A 17,064-nucleotide genomic window follows, 5' to 3' on the forward strand; every position below is an offset into this window, starting at 1 on the left:
AGAAACGCCGTCCAGCCTCCTCTGTCATCCCTTCCCACACTGGGCCCCGGAGTAAAGATCCTGAGGCACCTGCCCTGCCCTGAAACCTTCTCTGGCTCCCCACTGCCCCAGACAAAGCCCAGGTGCCTTTCACCATCAGACCCTGCCTGCGATCCAGCCCCTCCTCTCATCCCCCCACACTCCAGCCACAACCTTCACTCTCCCCCTCCGGGCTGCACTTCTGCTGATTTCCTCAGCTCCATCTTCCAACTTGCTTATTTTCTCTTCAACTGGGTCTAGTCTACCTGTTAAGAATGCTAATTATTACCCTTTTTAATTTTAATCATTAGATTTTTCTCTAGTAGAATTTAAAATGTAGGTCTTTTCGATATCTCCCTGTTCTTAGTTATCAGGGACTGTTCCTGCCTTATAAATCCTACTCTTTCCCGGAGAGCTTTGCAAGTTGAGTCTGCCTAGTGTTCAGGCCCCTCCAGGGGTTCTGCGGTTCTCTGGGAGCTGGTTTTCCCACTGTCTGGGCCAGCTGACTCCCTCCCTCCAAGGTGGGTGTCTGTGTGTGCTCTACCCATTTCACATTTGAGTTTGTCTTCAGCGGGGGTGGTCCCCTGTGTCCCCGGCAGGATCTGGATCGTTAAGGCTTCCCTACCGAGCACTTTTGCACTGGCCTCTGCTGGGTTCCTGGAAACCTCGGGTCTATACGGGAAAGGCAGGGGAAGTCTCAGAACTGCACAGAGCAGGGGCTGGACGAGGCTCCGCATGAAGCCGGAACCAGGAAGGCGATGTCTTCCACAGAGGGAAACACTGCCTACCGGCCTGGGGGTACAGATTGAAATCAGGGAGCTGCCTGGGCTCTGAGTGGAAACCAAGCTACCCAGCGACACGGGAAGCCAAGTCTGCACTGCCCGCTCCTCAGAACAAAGTAACCCCGGAGCCCGGAGATAACTTGATGAATCCGGGTGATGGCTAGATGGAGGGTCATTGTACTATTCTCTCTACACTGTATGGATATTTAAATTTTTTTCAGCATAAAAAATGTTTACATGAGCTCAGCCTGTATGGCCCAGTTGGCTGAGTGTCATCCCATGAACCAGAAGGTCATGGTTCAATTCCCGTAGGGGCACACGCCTGGGTTGTGAGCTTGGATCCCCAGTAGGGGGCGTGCAGGAGGCAGCTGATCAATGTTTCTCTGGCATTGATGTTTCTATCTCTCCCTCTCCCTTCCTCTCTCTGAAATCAATAAAAACATATTTTTTTTAAATGTTTACATTAAAAATACTGTAAGAAGTGTCTAAGACATACTTTCCCAAAACACTCCGCAGCACTGGGCTTTAATACCAGCTCCCACTCCGGTGTGTGAGCTCAGTTCTTTGCTTCTGGCCCCTGAAACTGTCCTGCTAGCTTTAGCGTTCAAGCTCAGTCACGTAATTTAGATGTTTCCCGGCATCTTTCATCCAGCGTGGAGGGGAATGGAAGCCTTCTCACAGCCACGCAATCTGACAGACTGAGTAGACATCTTTCCCCTGAATAAGTTCTAACTCATCCTTCAAAGCCCCACTCACATGCCCTCCTTGAGGAACTTCTCCACCTGCGTCCAGGCAGAGCTGGCCCCCTGGCCCCCAGGCCTGGCTGGAGACTGGATGTTTTCTGTTCCCATCGGAGCGGACTCCGAGAGCAGGGACTGCGTCTGTGGCAGAGCCCAGCTCAGGGCCCGTCGTGCAGCTGCCTCTCTAGGTGTAGGTTAAGGAGGCCCAGGTTTCCCAAACAGGAGGAGCCAAGAGCCAGATTTCTGGAGACTCGGGGGTCAGCTCTGAGCTAGCAGCAACCTGCAAGGGGGCTACAGAAAGCAGGTTTTTCCCAAGCCAAGTTCCCGCTCTGGTCCCAACCGGAAAAGCAGGGGCAGGCCCAGGCCTCACCCTCAGCCACATCCCAGCCTGTCTCCTGGCCCAGCAGCCCCTGGTGCCCAGAAATAAGCAGACAACTGGCTCTCAGCCCTGGCCCTTTGATCCGGGCAAGCACCAACACCTGGCTGGCGCCCTCCACCTGTCTCCGACCTTATCAGGGCTTGGGGAAGAGACAGGTGCCTGCGGCCCAGGCAATTAGGTGATTTGCCTGGGTGCCCACTGGGCCACATCCTGGTCTAGCTCACCCGGCTTCTTGGCTCAAATGGCCAACGGGGTGAGGACACTCTAGGAACCGTCCCAGCTGTGCTGGGGTAGGTGTTAGGCTGAGGGTCAGGGCGTAAGACTAGGGGGTCTCTGAGAGTGCTGGGACTCTCATCATGGCCCAGAGCCCCCACCCCCATCCCCTCCCTCTGAGAATGCTGAGATCCAGACTCTCAGACACCTGGGACAAGATTCACCAATCCAGGGGCCATCTGTGCTCCCTCCCCAAGCCAAGAGGACAGTATATGCAGAATTCCTGTTCCAGGCCTGCTAGTGTCTCACCATGAGACCTTAAGCAAGTCACTTCCCCTCTCAGCCTCTGTCCCTTGATCTAGAAAGTGAAGCTTGGAGGAGGAATAATCAAACGAGATGATGCCTATGGGATATGTGTCCATCTCTGGCCAGGTCGCCAGGGATCGCAGGGACCACCACGACTTCTCTCTTAGCCAAGAAGGCAGCCTGGGACATCACTGTGGCCGCGCTACAACCCTCAGAGCCCTCCCACCTGCTCGCTGGGTGGCTGCACTGGCCTGACCTCACTAGTGGGGCTGAGTGGAGAGACTGGGGCAGAGCCTTGTTCTGTATCAGTCAGCAAGGCCAAGGCCAGGAGGGGATGAAGCTCAGCAGCTCCCAGTGACCCAGGGGCCACAGAGGGAGGATCTGGTGGCTGGGCTCTCTCCTGCCCTTTCCTCCCCAGCTCAGCAGCCTGCTCCCTCCCATGCTCCCACCTGGCTTGAACTCTCTAATCAGTGGTTCTCAACCTTCTGACCCTTTATTATTATTTTTTTAAATATTTTATTGATTTTTTACAGAGAGGAAGGGAGAGGGAGAGGGAGTTAGAAACATCGATGAGAGAGAAACATCGATCAGCTGCCTCCTGCACACTCCCCACTGGGGATGTGCCCACAACCAAGGTACATGCCCCGACTGGAATCGAACCCGGGACCCTTGAGCCTGCAGGCCGACGCTCTATCCACTGAGCCAAACCGGTCAGGGCCCTTCTGGCCCTTTAAATACAGTTCCTCATGTTGTGACCCAACCATAAAATTATTTTCGTTGCTACTTCGTAGCTGTAATGTTGCTACTGTTATGAATCGTAATGTAAATATCTGATATGCAGGATGGTCTTAGGCAACCCCTGTGAAAGGGTCATTTGACTGCCAAAGGGGTGGCGACCCACAGGTTGAGAACCGCTGCTCTAAGTGCAGAGCCCAGGCTGGAGGGACCTGTCCCAGACCCCAGCGCAGGCTGACTTGCTCTGGCCCAGCCAGGGACACCCAGCAAGGGCCAGGGGAGGGGTTTGGGCTCACATCCTTGTCATCATTGAGGTGACATCTGCAATGGCAGGGACCTTAGGAGGTGCTGGACCACACCGCCTGCCCCAGTCCTCACTCTGTCAGCTCTCACATAGTAGGGATGAGCCCGAAGCTATCACACCCCCTCTCTCTGAGCCCCAAAGACCCCAACAGGTAGCCAGGCTGTATGAACTCATTGTTCGACTGGAATGCCACCTAGACAGGTCAGGCAGGTTCCTGGACAAAGCCAGCTCACTCCACCCCTCCCCCCAGGAGAGCCCAGGCAGGGGAAGGGGTTCGCAGCCTGGAATGCAGACTATGGACTTCCTCCCACACATCTGACTGGGCCTCAAAGTCAGGTGGACCCCTGGGCCCGGGAGAACCAGGGCCAAGGGGGCCAGGCCCCGCCACACAGCAAGGCTGAGACGCGGTGCTGGCCCTGAGCCTCGGCCCAGGTCTGAGGGGCCTGCCGAGAGCACAGCCAGCATGGCCACACTAGTGAGAGGGCCAGGGAGCCAGGAGCTCAGACCCACCCGGGCCATGCAGTGGGCAGGGCAGGGACAAGGGAGACATGGACCCTAGAGGGAGGGGCCAACAGGCAGGGGTAATTGCTTAATGACCTGCCACCCTGCCCTGGCCCAGGGGCTCCAGCCCTGCCTCCCCAAGAGTCAGAAGGCCCAGAGCCTCCAAGAACCTCAAGCCTGGATCTAGGCTCCTGCCCCAAGTCTGGGAAGGGTTCTGGGCTGACCAGGTGGGTTCCTGATTTGACATCTAAGCGATAACTCCCAGGTTGATGTCAATGGAAGGAGTTGGGGGTGGGGGGATATGGAAAACAGGGCTGTCCGGGCCCTGAGGACAGCGCCCAACTTACTGACCCTAAGGAGCTCCTTTCAAGCCTCCGGATGAAATCTGGAGCCCTGGGTCCCCTGAGGCCCCGGAGCCGCCCGCAGGGACCTGGGAGCCGCCCGCAGGGACCTGGGCCCTCTGCCAGCACTCGGCCTCCCACGGCCTCTCAGGGCAGGGGCGTGGCAGCTTGATTTCTTTTGCCAGAAGAGGAGCAGAGGCGGGAGGAGGGGGGCCCTTTGTGAGTGGCAACAGTGGGATCTGTACACAAAGCAGAGCCCCAGCGGAGAATGACCCCCCAGGAAGGAGGGGCAGGACCGGGCAGGGGTAGAGGCCTCACCTGACTGCAGCAACCCGGCTCCTCGGTCCTTGACCCCGAAGTCCTGCTGGATGTCCAGGAGGACGCCTGGCGGGGAAGACAGACGGTGCTTACTGGTGACGTCTGATGCCTGGTACCCCGACTCCCCACCTGACTGGATTACCCCAGTCCCACACCAGCCCTCTTTCCACCTTGCGGGGCCAGCCTGGCCCCATCTAGACAACTCCACCCTGGCCGCGTCAGCCAGGCCCCTGGGGAGCTTGGGGGCCAAGCTTCCATCCTGCCCCACTGGCCTCCTGTGCTCACCCTGGGGAGAGGATCTCACCCCCTCCCTCCGCCACTGCAGGGGCCCAAGGCGCAGGCAGGCCGGGCTCCTCCGTGGTTCCTCGGCCCAGTGAGGCCGCTGAGCTTCCTACCTGCCCACCTGTGGCCCAGCCCCAGCCTCAGTGAGGAGCAGACACGGGCCCCTCAGCCCAGAGAGCAGCGGGGCAGCCGCTGAAACTGCAAGGGAAGCTCTCTGGCTGGGAGAGGGCTGAGGAGCAATGCTCACACCTGCTCACCTGCACGTGTGCACAAGCGCATGCGCACACGCACACAAACGCACACATCCCCCCAGGTGTCCTCAGGAGTATAACCAGGACCCCCACCTGTTGGACACAGAGGAAAGCAGGTGGGGCTCCAGACTTGCTTTTCTGGGGGAAGGAGATTCCTTCCCCCAAGTCCCAGCCACCTCTGCTCTCCCATTAGCGCACTGCATGTCAGGGCGGGGGGTGGGGAACCGGAACCAGAAACTGCCCCCAGCTGTGAACAGACAGGGCCAAGGCTGTCTGGGGCCAACAAGCTCCTGGGGCCCTCTCTCCTCTCTGCACTCAACCAGGGCCGTGAGTGCGCACAACCCCAGCCCCGAGGACCCAGGGGCCCCCGCAGGCTTATCTCTAGGACACCAGGAGGCCAGGCCAGAGCCCCGCTGACCACCACACACCTGCCCTGGGGAGGGACAGGGGGGAAAGGAGGAGGAGACGGGGCCTGCCTTATGAGCACCCCATGCAGGGGACAGAAGAAGGGACTAGACCAGTGATGGCGAACCTATGACACGCGTGTCAGAGGGGACACGCAAACTCATTTTTTTGGTTGATTTTTCTTTGTTAAATGGCATTTAAATATATACAATACATATCAAAAATATAAGTCTTTGTTTTACTATGGTTGCAAATATCAAAAAAGTTCTATCTGTGACACAGCACCAGAGTTAAGTTAGGGTTTTTCAAAATGCTGACACGCCGAGCTCAAAAGGTTCGCCATCACTGGACTAGACCCTGCCTTCAGGGGATTCCCAGGCTCTTCATGATGATGATGATGATGATGATGATGATAATGATGATGAAAATGATGTCAGCATTTGAAATGAGGATGGTTCAAATTATTGAGCATTAAGTGCTTTGCCAGTTTAATCCTCATATAACCCTATTATGGTACTATTATCCCACTGGACAGAGGAAGAAACCCAGGCACAGGAAGTTAAGCCACACGGTCAAAGTCATGCCACGTGAAAGGGAATCTCCAAGCATTGTATGGGGGTCCCACCTGATGGCTGGGGTGTAAGTGGGGAGACTGTCTCACTGTCTCTCCCAAGACCCAGGGCTGGGATGCTGGGCAGATGCCTGGGATGGGGGTCAGCCCCAGCTGCAGCCTGACAGCCAAGAGAAGCTGGCCTCCTCTCTGCTAATGCCGCAGTGGATTTGCCATAATTACCCGTAATGAAGAGGCTGTGTGAGGCCCCGGTAATGACTTAATAACCAAGGCGGGCTGTGGCCTTGCCTTGAAGGCAGAAGCCCAGGGCCCATCCTGGGCCGGTGGAATGCAGCCACCAAGTGGGACCTCCAAGGGGCCTGACCTGGCCTCAGAGGCCCAGAGTTCCATCGGGCCTGTGGGTGGCCCTGGTGGGCCTGATTTGGGGAACCACCCACACTCCCCTCCCACCCCACAGTCCATTCCCACTCCTGAGCCAGGACTTGTTCCCCTCCTGACGTGTGGGTCTGATCACATCCCTCTCTCGCATAGTCCTTATCAACTGAGACTCCCCAGCGCTTCAGGGGGACACAGGCCCCTTCACCAGGCCACCAGCTGCAGGTTCAGCCTTATCAATCCCACCCTCCCACCTTCCAGCGCAGGAAACCACCCCTCCACCCCGTACTCCAGCCACCCCGAACTACTCATGGCCCCACAATTACACATGCTTCCTCTTCTACCCTGGCACAACTTTGTTGACTGCTAATTCCTGCCACTCCTTCAAAACTAGTTCAGGTGCTTCCTCTTCTGGGAAGTCTTCCCTGATTTCTCCCCCTCCACCAACCTCAATGAGTTAATTGCCCTGTCCTTGTTTTAGCACTTGGCACACTAGGATTAGTTAGTTCTACAGGGAAGACACACAGGGACATGGATATGAGCTCCTTGTCAGGGCTTGGGGTGGGGAACCCACTGTAGCCAGGAGCTAAGAGCCACCAGTTACTGGTTCCCACTCAGTTCCAGGTACCGTGTGAGGCTCTTCAGATGGTATTTCTACCTGTGCAGGTGTCTATGATTATCATCCCCTTGCTGCCTCTGCTAATATCTACAATTATTGACCCCATTTTACATAGGAGGAAACAGGTTCTGAGAAGTTAAATAACTTGTCATGGAGCACTTAAGGTGTCAGAGGTGAGATCTGAAACAGGTCTATTGCCAGAATCAAAGCTTGTTCTTCTGCCACACTGCTTCTGTGTGGTTTGCTCTTGTCCCCGGCCCAGGGCCCAGCACGCAGCCAGCCCACCGTGACTATTTGTGGAGTGGCTGCCCAGACGAATGTGTGTGTCTGCCCCTCCCCCACTAGACCAGGAGCCCCTGGAGCGCTGGAGCCAGAATGTCACCTCCAGAACCCAGAACAGGGGCTGTTTAAGGACTGGGTAAGGATGGGTGGAGTCGGGAGTTGGGTAGGCAGGTAAAACTCCCCCTGGGCCCCTGAACAGTGGGTCCCCAACCACAGCCGAATGGAGGGCACGGATCTACAGTAACTATTGGCCACTTCCTGGGAAGAAGGCCATATCACAATCGGCATCATGAAGACGGCCTATGTGCACAACAAATAAAAACACTCTCGCCCTAGCTGGTTTGGCTCAATGGGTAGAGCATCGGTCCCAGGTTCGATTCCAGTCAAGGGCACATACCCAGGTTGCAGGCTTGGTCCCCAGTTGGGGGCATGTAGGAGACAGCCAATCAATGATTCTCTCTCATCATTGATGTTTCTCTCTCTATCCCTCTCCCTTCCTCTCTGAAATCAATAAAAATATGTGAAAGAAAGAAAGAGAGAGAGAGAGAGAGAGAGAGAGAAAGAAAGAAAGAAAGAAAGAAAGAAAGAAAGAAAGAAAGAAAGAAAGAAAGAAAGAGACTCTTGCTTCCTCCCAAGGCATATTCTAGCCACCTGACCAGACAGCATCCCTCCCATGTCTTCATGGCCCAAAGTTTGCCTCTGCCTCCAGGCAGCTTCCCTGGCCTCCTCTACTGCACGGAGCTCCTGGGAAGGAGGAGGAACGTTTCTCCACATCCAGATGGCATCCAGGGTCCCAGGGGGCTCCCAGGCAGTCTAGACCCCAAGACACAGGAAGCTTTGGATGCCCCTACCCATGCGCACCCCCCAGCACCCCAGCTTAGGTCCAAGGCCTGAGCTCTAGGCAGAAGGCCCGAGGGAACCTTCCCAGGAAGCAGGGCCTCCTGCAGGCCCCGCCTGAGCCTTTCTGGGTTGTTGTCCCGCTAACGGCCCTGGAAGGAGCGATGGCCACAAGAGGATGAGATCCCACCGGCCACTGGCACGGGAAGCGTGTGTCACAGCAGCCCGGCCGGTCGTCTCAGATTTTCCTCTGGGCTCCAGCCTGGCCTGGGCCCACACCCCCTCCCTCCTTCACCACAGCCTTATTTTTAGCCTCTTTCCTGGAGGCTGAGGTTTGGTGGGTCACAGGATGGGCCTCACGCCCGGGAGAAGCCTCCTACAACTCAGGCCAAGCCCACTCCACCAGCCCCACCAGCCAGGGCATGCACGGTGGATCCCCACCCCACCCGTCCCATGGCCACAGGTCCCCATCCAGGCGTCTCCAGGCAGTTACCCCAAATCCACAGCCAGAATCGCCCTCTGCCCACAGCGTCCTCTTCCCTGAGCCAAGGAAACATTCAGGAACAGCAGGAGCATCTAAATCTTCTCCTTCATTGACCCCAGCTACACTCTCCGAGCCCCAAGGGTCTTGTCTCTTGTGTAAGGTCCCCTCTAGGCCACCTGTTCCTCCTGCCTCTCGGGGATCTTGCCCTGGGCCTGCCCCTGGCTTGAGCTTGGACTTTCAGCTCCCTCACCTCTGTCTCCTGCACATCAGCCTAAGAAAGCGCTCACATCTCTCTCATCCTGGTGGCGAAAGCAATCCTAACCTGTCCCCTCTGCTAACTGCTTCTTCTCTCTTCCCCTTTACAGCTAATGTCCTCGTCCCTCCTCAACTTGACGGCCTCACCTCCATCACTCCTCCTGGTGACTCAGTCCCACAGACCCTCTCACCCCTCAGTGTTCCAGCCACCTGGGCTCCCCCACTTGGTCCCCATTCCCTGAGTGGCACTCCCCAGGCCAGACACCTGGGAGTCAGCCATGATACCCCCTTGCCTCCCACAGGCGCATGAATGGGCCCAACAATTCTCTCCTTCACCCCGTGGCCTCCTCTCCGGGCTCCCTGCTTCCTCTCTTGGCCCATCTAGCATCGCTCCCACAGCCTGACCTCACAAGCACGTATCGATCTACTAAGTCCTGGGCTGGGTTCAGAGACTACAGACAGTGTCTGGACTCAGGGAGCTAACGCCATGATCCAGTGGTTGTCACCTCTGGGTAGAGCTCAGTTACCCATGTGTTCTTCAAAGTCCACTGGCCCAGGCCCCTGGTTCAGTATAACGACTACCAACAGCAACAATAATCTGGGTTTTAACATGTTTAGTGCTTACTATGTGCCAGACACTGTTCTCAGAGGGCTACCAGTATTAGCTCATTGGTGTGGCTGCCCAATGATGTTGAGTGGCTCCCAATTGCCACCCAAATGAAGGCCAGATTTCTTCTAGCATCTGAGGCCTCCATAATCCAGGTCTGTACAATCACCCTGTCTAGAGGTGAGGAGCAGGGGCCTATTAACACACAGCCCGGGTGTTTGGAAACCACGGGCCTGCCTGATCTGAGGCCACGATGACTCGCACATAACAGCCTGTATGTAAGCCTCCAGGGCTTGACTACAGCCATGCCCCCCTCCTGGAGTGTCCATGTTCACTTGTTAAGATCCACCTGATCCAGAGCCCAGATCCAAGATCACTTCTGCCAGGACACCCACCACCACCCAACCCCTCCTCTGCAGCTCCTGTTGAAGAGGTACCTGTAACCCTGAGGGCACCCCCAGAGCTGGTTGGAATCTGGCCTGACTCACCCAGTTGGCTGGTCACAGATACTCACGGTGACCCCCATCACTGCTGGTCCCTCTGTAGCCACCAGTGGAGCCAGGTCCAGACCCAAACTGCTGACATTACAGAGTCCGCTGAAAGGCCACGGTGTACAAGGAAGCCCACAATGACCTCAGGAGCCCCAGTTCAGACCAGCCTCAGATGCAAGGTAGGGACATTGTGATCCTGAGGTCTCTTCTTGCCTAGTCAGCCCGGGCAGGCCACTCAAGCTCACTCCCCAAGCACAGTCATCACCACCCAATAGTCACTCTGCCTCTCTCAGAGCAACAGGTAACTTAGCTGAATTCCCAAGAGCATGGGCTCTAGAGCCAAACCATCTGGGTTCAAATACTGGCTTCTCAACCTTCCCTGCTGTGTGACCCAAGCAAGTTACTTAACCTCTCTGTGCCGGTCTCATCTTCTGCAATATGGCTTAGTTTTAAGATCTGCTTTCTATGGTTGTTGTGAGATTTGAATGGGTTGGTCCATGTAAAGTGCTTAGAATGGTGCCTGGCACACAGTAGGTAGTCAATAAATGTCATCACACATCATTAGCTCATGGGGCAGGAGTCCTAGTCCTGACAGAGAACAATGGGAACTCCCACCTCAGTGATCTTTTCTCAAAAATGAGGGCAGATGGCTAGAGAGACAGGGCCTAGGGATCTGAAGGGATGGGTCAGGCCTGCCATTGATTGGTCCCCCTAGGAGGGACCCTGGTCCCCCTGTGGAGGCCTCAGAGCTGGCTTTCTCTGCTTTAACACTGGGCCACAGCTCCCACCCCAGTAATTATAGGGCCTGAGGGCCTGGCTCTGCTGACCTGGCTCTGGATGGATGGCTAAGACTGGGAAACCACAGCCTGGCCCGACTGACAACACCCCCCCTTTAGCCTAACGGGACTGGCCAAGGCAGTCCCCAATCGGGGCCCAGGCTCTCCAGCACACACACTTCTTCCACCCAGAGCTCCCACCAGGGACAAGCTTAGTGACTGCCAGGAGCTTCTGGCCCCTACTGGGAGCCTCAGGATGAGAGGAACCCAGGATCGCCCTACATCCCTGCCAGGTTCATCCTAAACCTCAATCACATTTGTTCTTCATATGCTGGCCCTCCTACCCACATGTTGTTCTACAAACCTGGGTCATTAATGTCAGGATAGCTTAATGGTTATCTCTGCAGGGATCCTGAGTATAAGGCCCCAGCCCAGCCGTGGGCAAACTACTCCATCCATGCTTTTGTTCCGGCCCTCCGGTCCAGTTTAAGAACCCATTGTGACCCTCGAGTCAAAAAGTTTGCCCACCCCTGCCCCAGCCCCAGTGCCCCTCAGAGAGGCCCTACCCCCTCCCTAGAGGATCTAGACTGCAACTTGTCCCCCTAAAGAGCACTCCAGCTGGAGACCATAGCACCCCTCCCTACCAAGAGCCCTGCCTGCCAGCCCTAGAGAGGACCCACCCCCAGAGCTCAGAGAGCCCCCCTTCTTCCCACCAAGTCTCCATGCCCAGGGTGGGCGGGGACAGGCAGCCCGGCCTCTGTCCTGTGGTTCTAGTCTATCATTTGGGGCCAGCTTTCCTGGAACTAGGCTGGGCCTTAGCAATTTGGGTGCTTTGCACAGCCACTCCTTTCCCAGCTCAGCCTCCCTGGCCCTGTCCTACCTCAGAGGCTCCCCAGACCACTGGACAGAGGACAAGGTGGCCACACCCTCGTCATGATCCTCAGAGGGCGTGGCCTGTGTGACCACAGGCTTAAGATAAGGGGAGTGTAGGGAGAGAGATAAGAGACCGCAGAACAGCGCAGCTCAAGCCACCGACTCCCAGCTTTCCTGGTGTGCTGCTTCAGTGGCCAAGGGGACCAGCGACTTCTGCTCCCACTTCTCGGGTGGAAAGTTGAGATTCAGAGGTGAATGGGACAAAGGCCAAAAAAACAGGTGGGAAGTAAGGCTGAGCTGGCCTCCAAGGTCCAGACCTGGCCTGTGTTCTCCCACCTCACCCCAACAAAATGCAGAAAAGGGGGCGCAACCAGCCCCCTCTGATCATCCACATCCACAGCCCTCACGTGGGCGTGACCAAGTAGCACCACCCCTCCCCAGGCACAGCCCTGTACGGTTTTCAAAGCCTAATCATGCACCTTGCCTCCTGGAACCCCATTGGGAAATCCATGCTTGACGTAAAGGGACCACAAAGACCTCCATGAGCTACCAGGTTTGGGGGGAGACCCCAGCAAGGTCTCCGTGATGGTAGGGGACTGAGGGAGGGCAGGAAGCCAGGCCCCAGTCCTCCCTCCGAGCTCCAGGGAGAGCATTGTTCCTGCTTATTTCTGCTACGTCTCCCATGGGGCTCCTTTCACCAACTTCCCAGCTAGTTACCCGGAGAGAGCCAGGCCCAGAGCAGACAGCCTCACTGTGTACCTGGGCCAGCCCTTCACCTTTAGGGCGGGCAGGAAGCCAAGCCCCAGTCCTCCCTCTGAGCTCCAGGGAGAGCATTGTTCCTGCTTATTTCTGCTATGTCTCCCCTGGGGCTCCTTTCACCAACTTCCCAGCCTCACTGTGTACCTGGGCCAGCCCTTCACCTTTAGTGCCCTCTCTGCAGGAGAGACCGAGCATAGCCACCCCCGTGCCCTCCTGAATGTACAGAAGCCATTCTTCCCAGTACGGGGGCAGGGAGCCCCACTGTCGGGGCTAAGAGCTGGGCAGGCAGGGACCATGCTGACCACTTCCCCAATTTCCTTCTGGTGGGGGGGTGAGGTCCCACGGATCATGGTGTGACTGGTGAGGACGAAAGGGTTGGGCCGGCCACCTAGAGAGAAACCCTGGCCTCAGCAGCAGGGGCCTGTCCCTTATCTAGGTCGTCCAAACCTTTCAAGGCCCTTTCAGCTCAGAAGCATGGGCTTTGGGGTCAGACAGGTCAGGGTCAACCCAACTCTGCCATTCAAGTCAGTCAACAAGGGCCAAGCTTGTGCCAGGCCCTTGGATATCGAACCCACAACCAGAGATGACCAGGCTCAGCCTCTCAAGGCTGAAGGGAGACAGCCACCCTACACAGGGGTAGGTGTTGGGATGGATATGGGAAAGAGTGCAGTTGAAAACCACAAGTTGGGTGCCTGGCTCAGCCCAGAAAGTTGGGGAGGACTTCTCGGAAGGAGGGGAGCGGCACCACTGAGACCCAACCAGGGAAACTGAGGTTGGCTGCTGCAGTAACTGGGGAACAGATCTGGTTACCCTGGGGGAGGGAGGTGCAGGCAGAGCCACGGGCCAGCAGATCAGTGTTCCTGTGACCAAGTGATCCATGCTACTCTTGGGAGCAAGATACTGACCACAAAAAGAGAGGAGCAGCCCGACCCACATGGCTCAGTGGTTGAGCATTGACCTATGAACCAGAAGATCACAGTTCAATTCCAGGTCAGGACACATGCCTGGGTTGTGGGCTCGATCCCCAGTGTGGGGCCTGTAGGAGGCAGCCAATCACTGATTCTCTCTCATCATCGATGTTTCTATCTCTCTCTCCTTCTCCCTTCCTCTCTGAGAAATCAACAAAAAAATATATTTTTTTAAAAAATAGAGGCGCAAAATCACCTGTTATGGATTTAGGGCTCTGAGGGGGTCAGGATCTGCATCATGTCACACAGCCAGTCTGGCAAAGCCAGGAGCTCAGCCCAGAGGACAGTCAGAGCCCAACAGGAGCCCAGCCCCAGGAGCTTGAAAATCAAACCAGGCTCTAGCCAGTTCGACTCAGTGGATAGAGCATCGTCCTGCAGACTGAAGGGTCCCAGGTTTGATTCCGGTCAAGGGCACATGCCCAGTGCAGGGGGCAGCCAATCAATGATTCTCTCTTATCATTGATGTTTCTATCTCTCTCTCCCTCTCCCTTCCTCTTTGAAATAAAAAAAAAAAAAGTATTTTAACAACAACACAAAGAAAATCAAACCCGTGTCTCCTTTGCCCCCCTCCTCTCACTCCCTTTCTACTCTCAGGATTTCAGGACCCCCGCACCTGGGCAGAAACAAAAGCCACTTCCTGTCTGGAGAAGCGACACGGAGCTCTCTCCTCTCTGAGCAGCTCTGACCCAGACAGCCTTACTCTCAGATCAGGCTGTAACCTGCAGCCTGCAGCCTCTTGCCCCATTCATAAAATGGGACTCTAAGGCACAGGCTGAGGCATTCAATGGCCCTGGATCCCAGACTAAGGTAGTGAGGTTCAGGACACTTCCTCTGAACCATGGCCAGGTAGCTCAGTTGGTCAGAGCATCGTTCCAATACACTAAGGTTGCCAGTTCGATCCCCAGTCAGGGCACATACGTGAATCAACCAACGAATGCATAAATAAGTGGAACAACAAATCCATGTTTCTACCTCTCCCTCTTCTCTCTCTCTCAAGTCAATTAATAAACTTTAAAAAAAATTTTTTTAAAGACACTTCCTCCAACAGGTCTACAGCACAGCCCAGGTGCTGACGGAACCAACCGCAAAATGCCTGAGGAGGAAGAAGGATCAAGGAAATGGGCAGCAGGCAGTTAGTCATTAGGGTGCCCGCATTCCAGGCCGGCCTGCGGTTCACCTGCCTGCTGACCTGCCAGACAGGTGCTCTGGAATGCAGCCCTGGGACACCTGCCCTGCAGATTTCAGGGAGTGCTGGTGTGTCAGAGGCTACAGCAGGCCCACCCAAGGGGACAAAACTACCTGGGGGGACGGGATGGAGGCAGTACTGACCATCCTTATCCACAAAGACAGCCACAGAGGTGAGGCTTAATGGGCCCTTCCCACCTAGGTAACCCTGTAGGAGAGAGACCCTGGGCCTCCATTTCCCCATCTGTCAGCTCTGGACAGACAACCAAGCAGACGAAAAGGAACCAAGACACCTAGCCTGGCAGCCCCCTTGGCACCGGCTCAGGTGTTTGGGGAAGCCCCCAGGCCCCGTGCCAGGCCTGTGTTCTTGGCTGGGTCCCTATGCTCCACTATTCTTCCGGGTTTGTGTTAGTGAGCGGTTGCCATGGATACCGGTCTCAGCTTCTTTGGCAGAAAAGGACTCCCCCAGGGCAGGGCTCTGCTTCTCCTCACCAGCCCCCACCCCACCCAGTTTCAAGTGGATCCATGGGCTGGGGCAAAGGGAAGGAACTTAGGAAGGGACAGGTACCCCAGAGAAGTTGGGGAAGGATCCCAGCTCTCAAGTAGTTGGTCTTCCAACCATGAATAGGGCCAGCGCCGGCCCCCTCTTGCAGGGCCTGGTTCCAGAAGCAGAAGGCTGCCACCCACACCCTCAGCTCTGCTCCCACTTTACAGATGAAAGAATGGGAGTCCAGGGGCAGAGGCAACTCTGGCACCAGGAAGCGGAGCTGGGAAGAGGGGATCCAGGACCCTCACCTGAGCAGCTCCCTCCTTCTCCTCACCTGGCAGCCACAAGTGGACTCAGAATGGAGAGTGGGTGGCTGCCAGGCTGGGAGGGGCCAGGGGAGCAGAAGCCACATGCCCTCGGGGGGGGGGGCTTAAACAGCCCCTGATAAACTGCGTGAAAGTCATCGCCCAGAGTCCGGCCAGCAGAGAGCAGGGACCTCCACCAAGAGAACACTGCACTGAGGGCTCTGGTTCTGCTCTCTCTGCCCCACGACCTCGGATGAGCGCCTGCATTCCCCAGTGTCCCATCGGCACAAGGAGGCGGAGGGCAGGGTTGGTTTCTGGGTTCCCTCGATTTCATGATTTCATCCAACTGAAACAGCTCGGGAAGGAAGCAAGAGCCGGAGCCTGGCCCTCCTCACCTGCTGCCCTCAGGGGTTCTCAAGGCAAGGAGAGGCCATAATTAGCTGGATCACTGGGTGGCGCTGGGAATGCTAGGGCAGAGGCAGCCCTACCGCTGTTCCCAGGACCGAGAGCAGCCCTGGTGGAGAAGAGAGAGGTTCGAAAAGGTGTCCTGAAAGAGACTGTTCAAAACAGAGAACGGCGAGAGGGCATCGGGGCCAGGGCACAGCTTGCTCAGAGGCAAGGGAGAGAAGGCAGCTGACATCTGTGCCGCTCTCCTAGGAGTCTGGCCTTGTCCCAGGTGCTTAAAAGACATTCCATTTCCTCCACACGACCCAGAGGTGGAGAGGAGGAAATGATCACCTGGAAGCCTCGGGGGACATGCCCAAGGTCACACAGCTGGCCGCTGAAGAGCCTGGACTTACATCTGGCATCAGGGACTCTAGAGCTGCACTGCCCACTGCGGCGGCCCCAGCCACTGTGTCTGGTGAGCACCTGAGATGCAAGTCGCCTGAACTGACACGTGCTAAAAGGTCAAACACGCAGGGTTTCAAAACTTAGTATGAAAAAGAAGGCAAAATATCTCACCCATAACTCCTATACTGATTACATGTCGAAGTAGGTTGGGTATATTGAGTTGAATAAAATATATTAATTCATTTCACTTATTTATTTTTTTAAATGCGACTGCTAGAAATTTTTAAATGGTATATGGGGCCTACATTATATTCCTTTTGGACAGAGCTGATCTATACCATGAAGACAGAAATCCACAGGACAGATTTAAAAGAGAGTGGGAACTCTCTTTTTTGAGGCGGGAGCCAGGACCAGACTGTAAAGTTCTGGGGGGTGGGGGAGGGGTAGGTGGGGGGAACATCAAAAGTGACCGATCAATGGAGTATCAGCATCCCCTGGCTCTCTCTCAGATGGGCCAGCCAGCAACAGGTGGGCTCAGACCTGGAATGACCATTCCCCTGCCCCACCCAAGTCATAGTAGTTGCCATAGAGACAGTAAATCTTCCTAAAAACTGAATTCGGGGCCAGGAGAGTGTGGGGGAAATCTACCATAAAGAGAGGGAGAGGGAGCCAGACTCATCCGGAGAGGAAATCTGTGTATGTTGTGTGTTGGAGGCGGGGTGGTGCAAGAGCTCCGGCCCTGTTTGCACAGGGCTTTCCGGGCCTTCCTCCCTCCTGTCCACGACCCGCTTAGCCACTGCTCCCCATCCCCCAAACCCCCACT

General features: G+C 56.0%; 1 protein-coding gene across 1 annotated transcript in view; it reads right to left on the minus strand.

The window, feature by feature from the left end:
• The window catches only part of SPNS2 (spinster homolog 2 (Drosophila)), a 25,163-nt gene extending 18,330 nt beyond the window's left edge, over nucleotides 1-6,833 (minus strand). The window contains exons 1-3 of the mRNA XM_014541934.1: nucleotides 6,776-6,833; nucleotides 5,177-5,263; nucleotides 4,638-4,703 (exon numbers count right to left, since the gene is read on the minus strand). Coding sequence (XP_014397420.1) covers nucleotides 4,638-4,703; nucleotides 5,177-5,263; nucleotides 6,776-6,833 — 211 coding nt within the window. The remainder of the gene's footprint in view (nucleotides 1-4,637; nucleotides 4,704-5,176; nucleotides 5,264-6,775) is intronic.
• Between the last annotated feature and the right edge of the window lie 10,231 nt (nucleotides 6,834-17,064).

The sequence above is a fragment of the Myotis brandtii genome, unplaced genomic scaffold, assembly GCF_000412655.1.
Source record: "Myotis brandtii unplaced genomic scaffold, ASM41265v1 scaffold284, whole genome shotgun sequence".
Classification (NCBI taxonomy): Eukaryota; Metazoa; Chordata; class Mammalia; order Chiroptera; family Vespertilionidae; genus Myotis; species Myotis brandtii.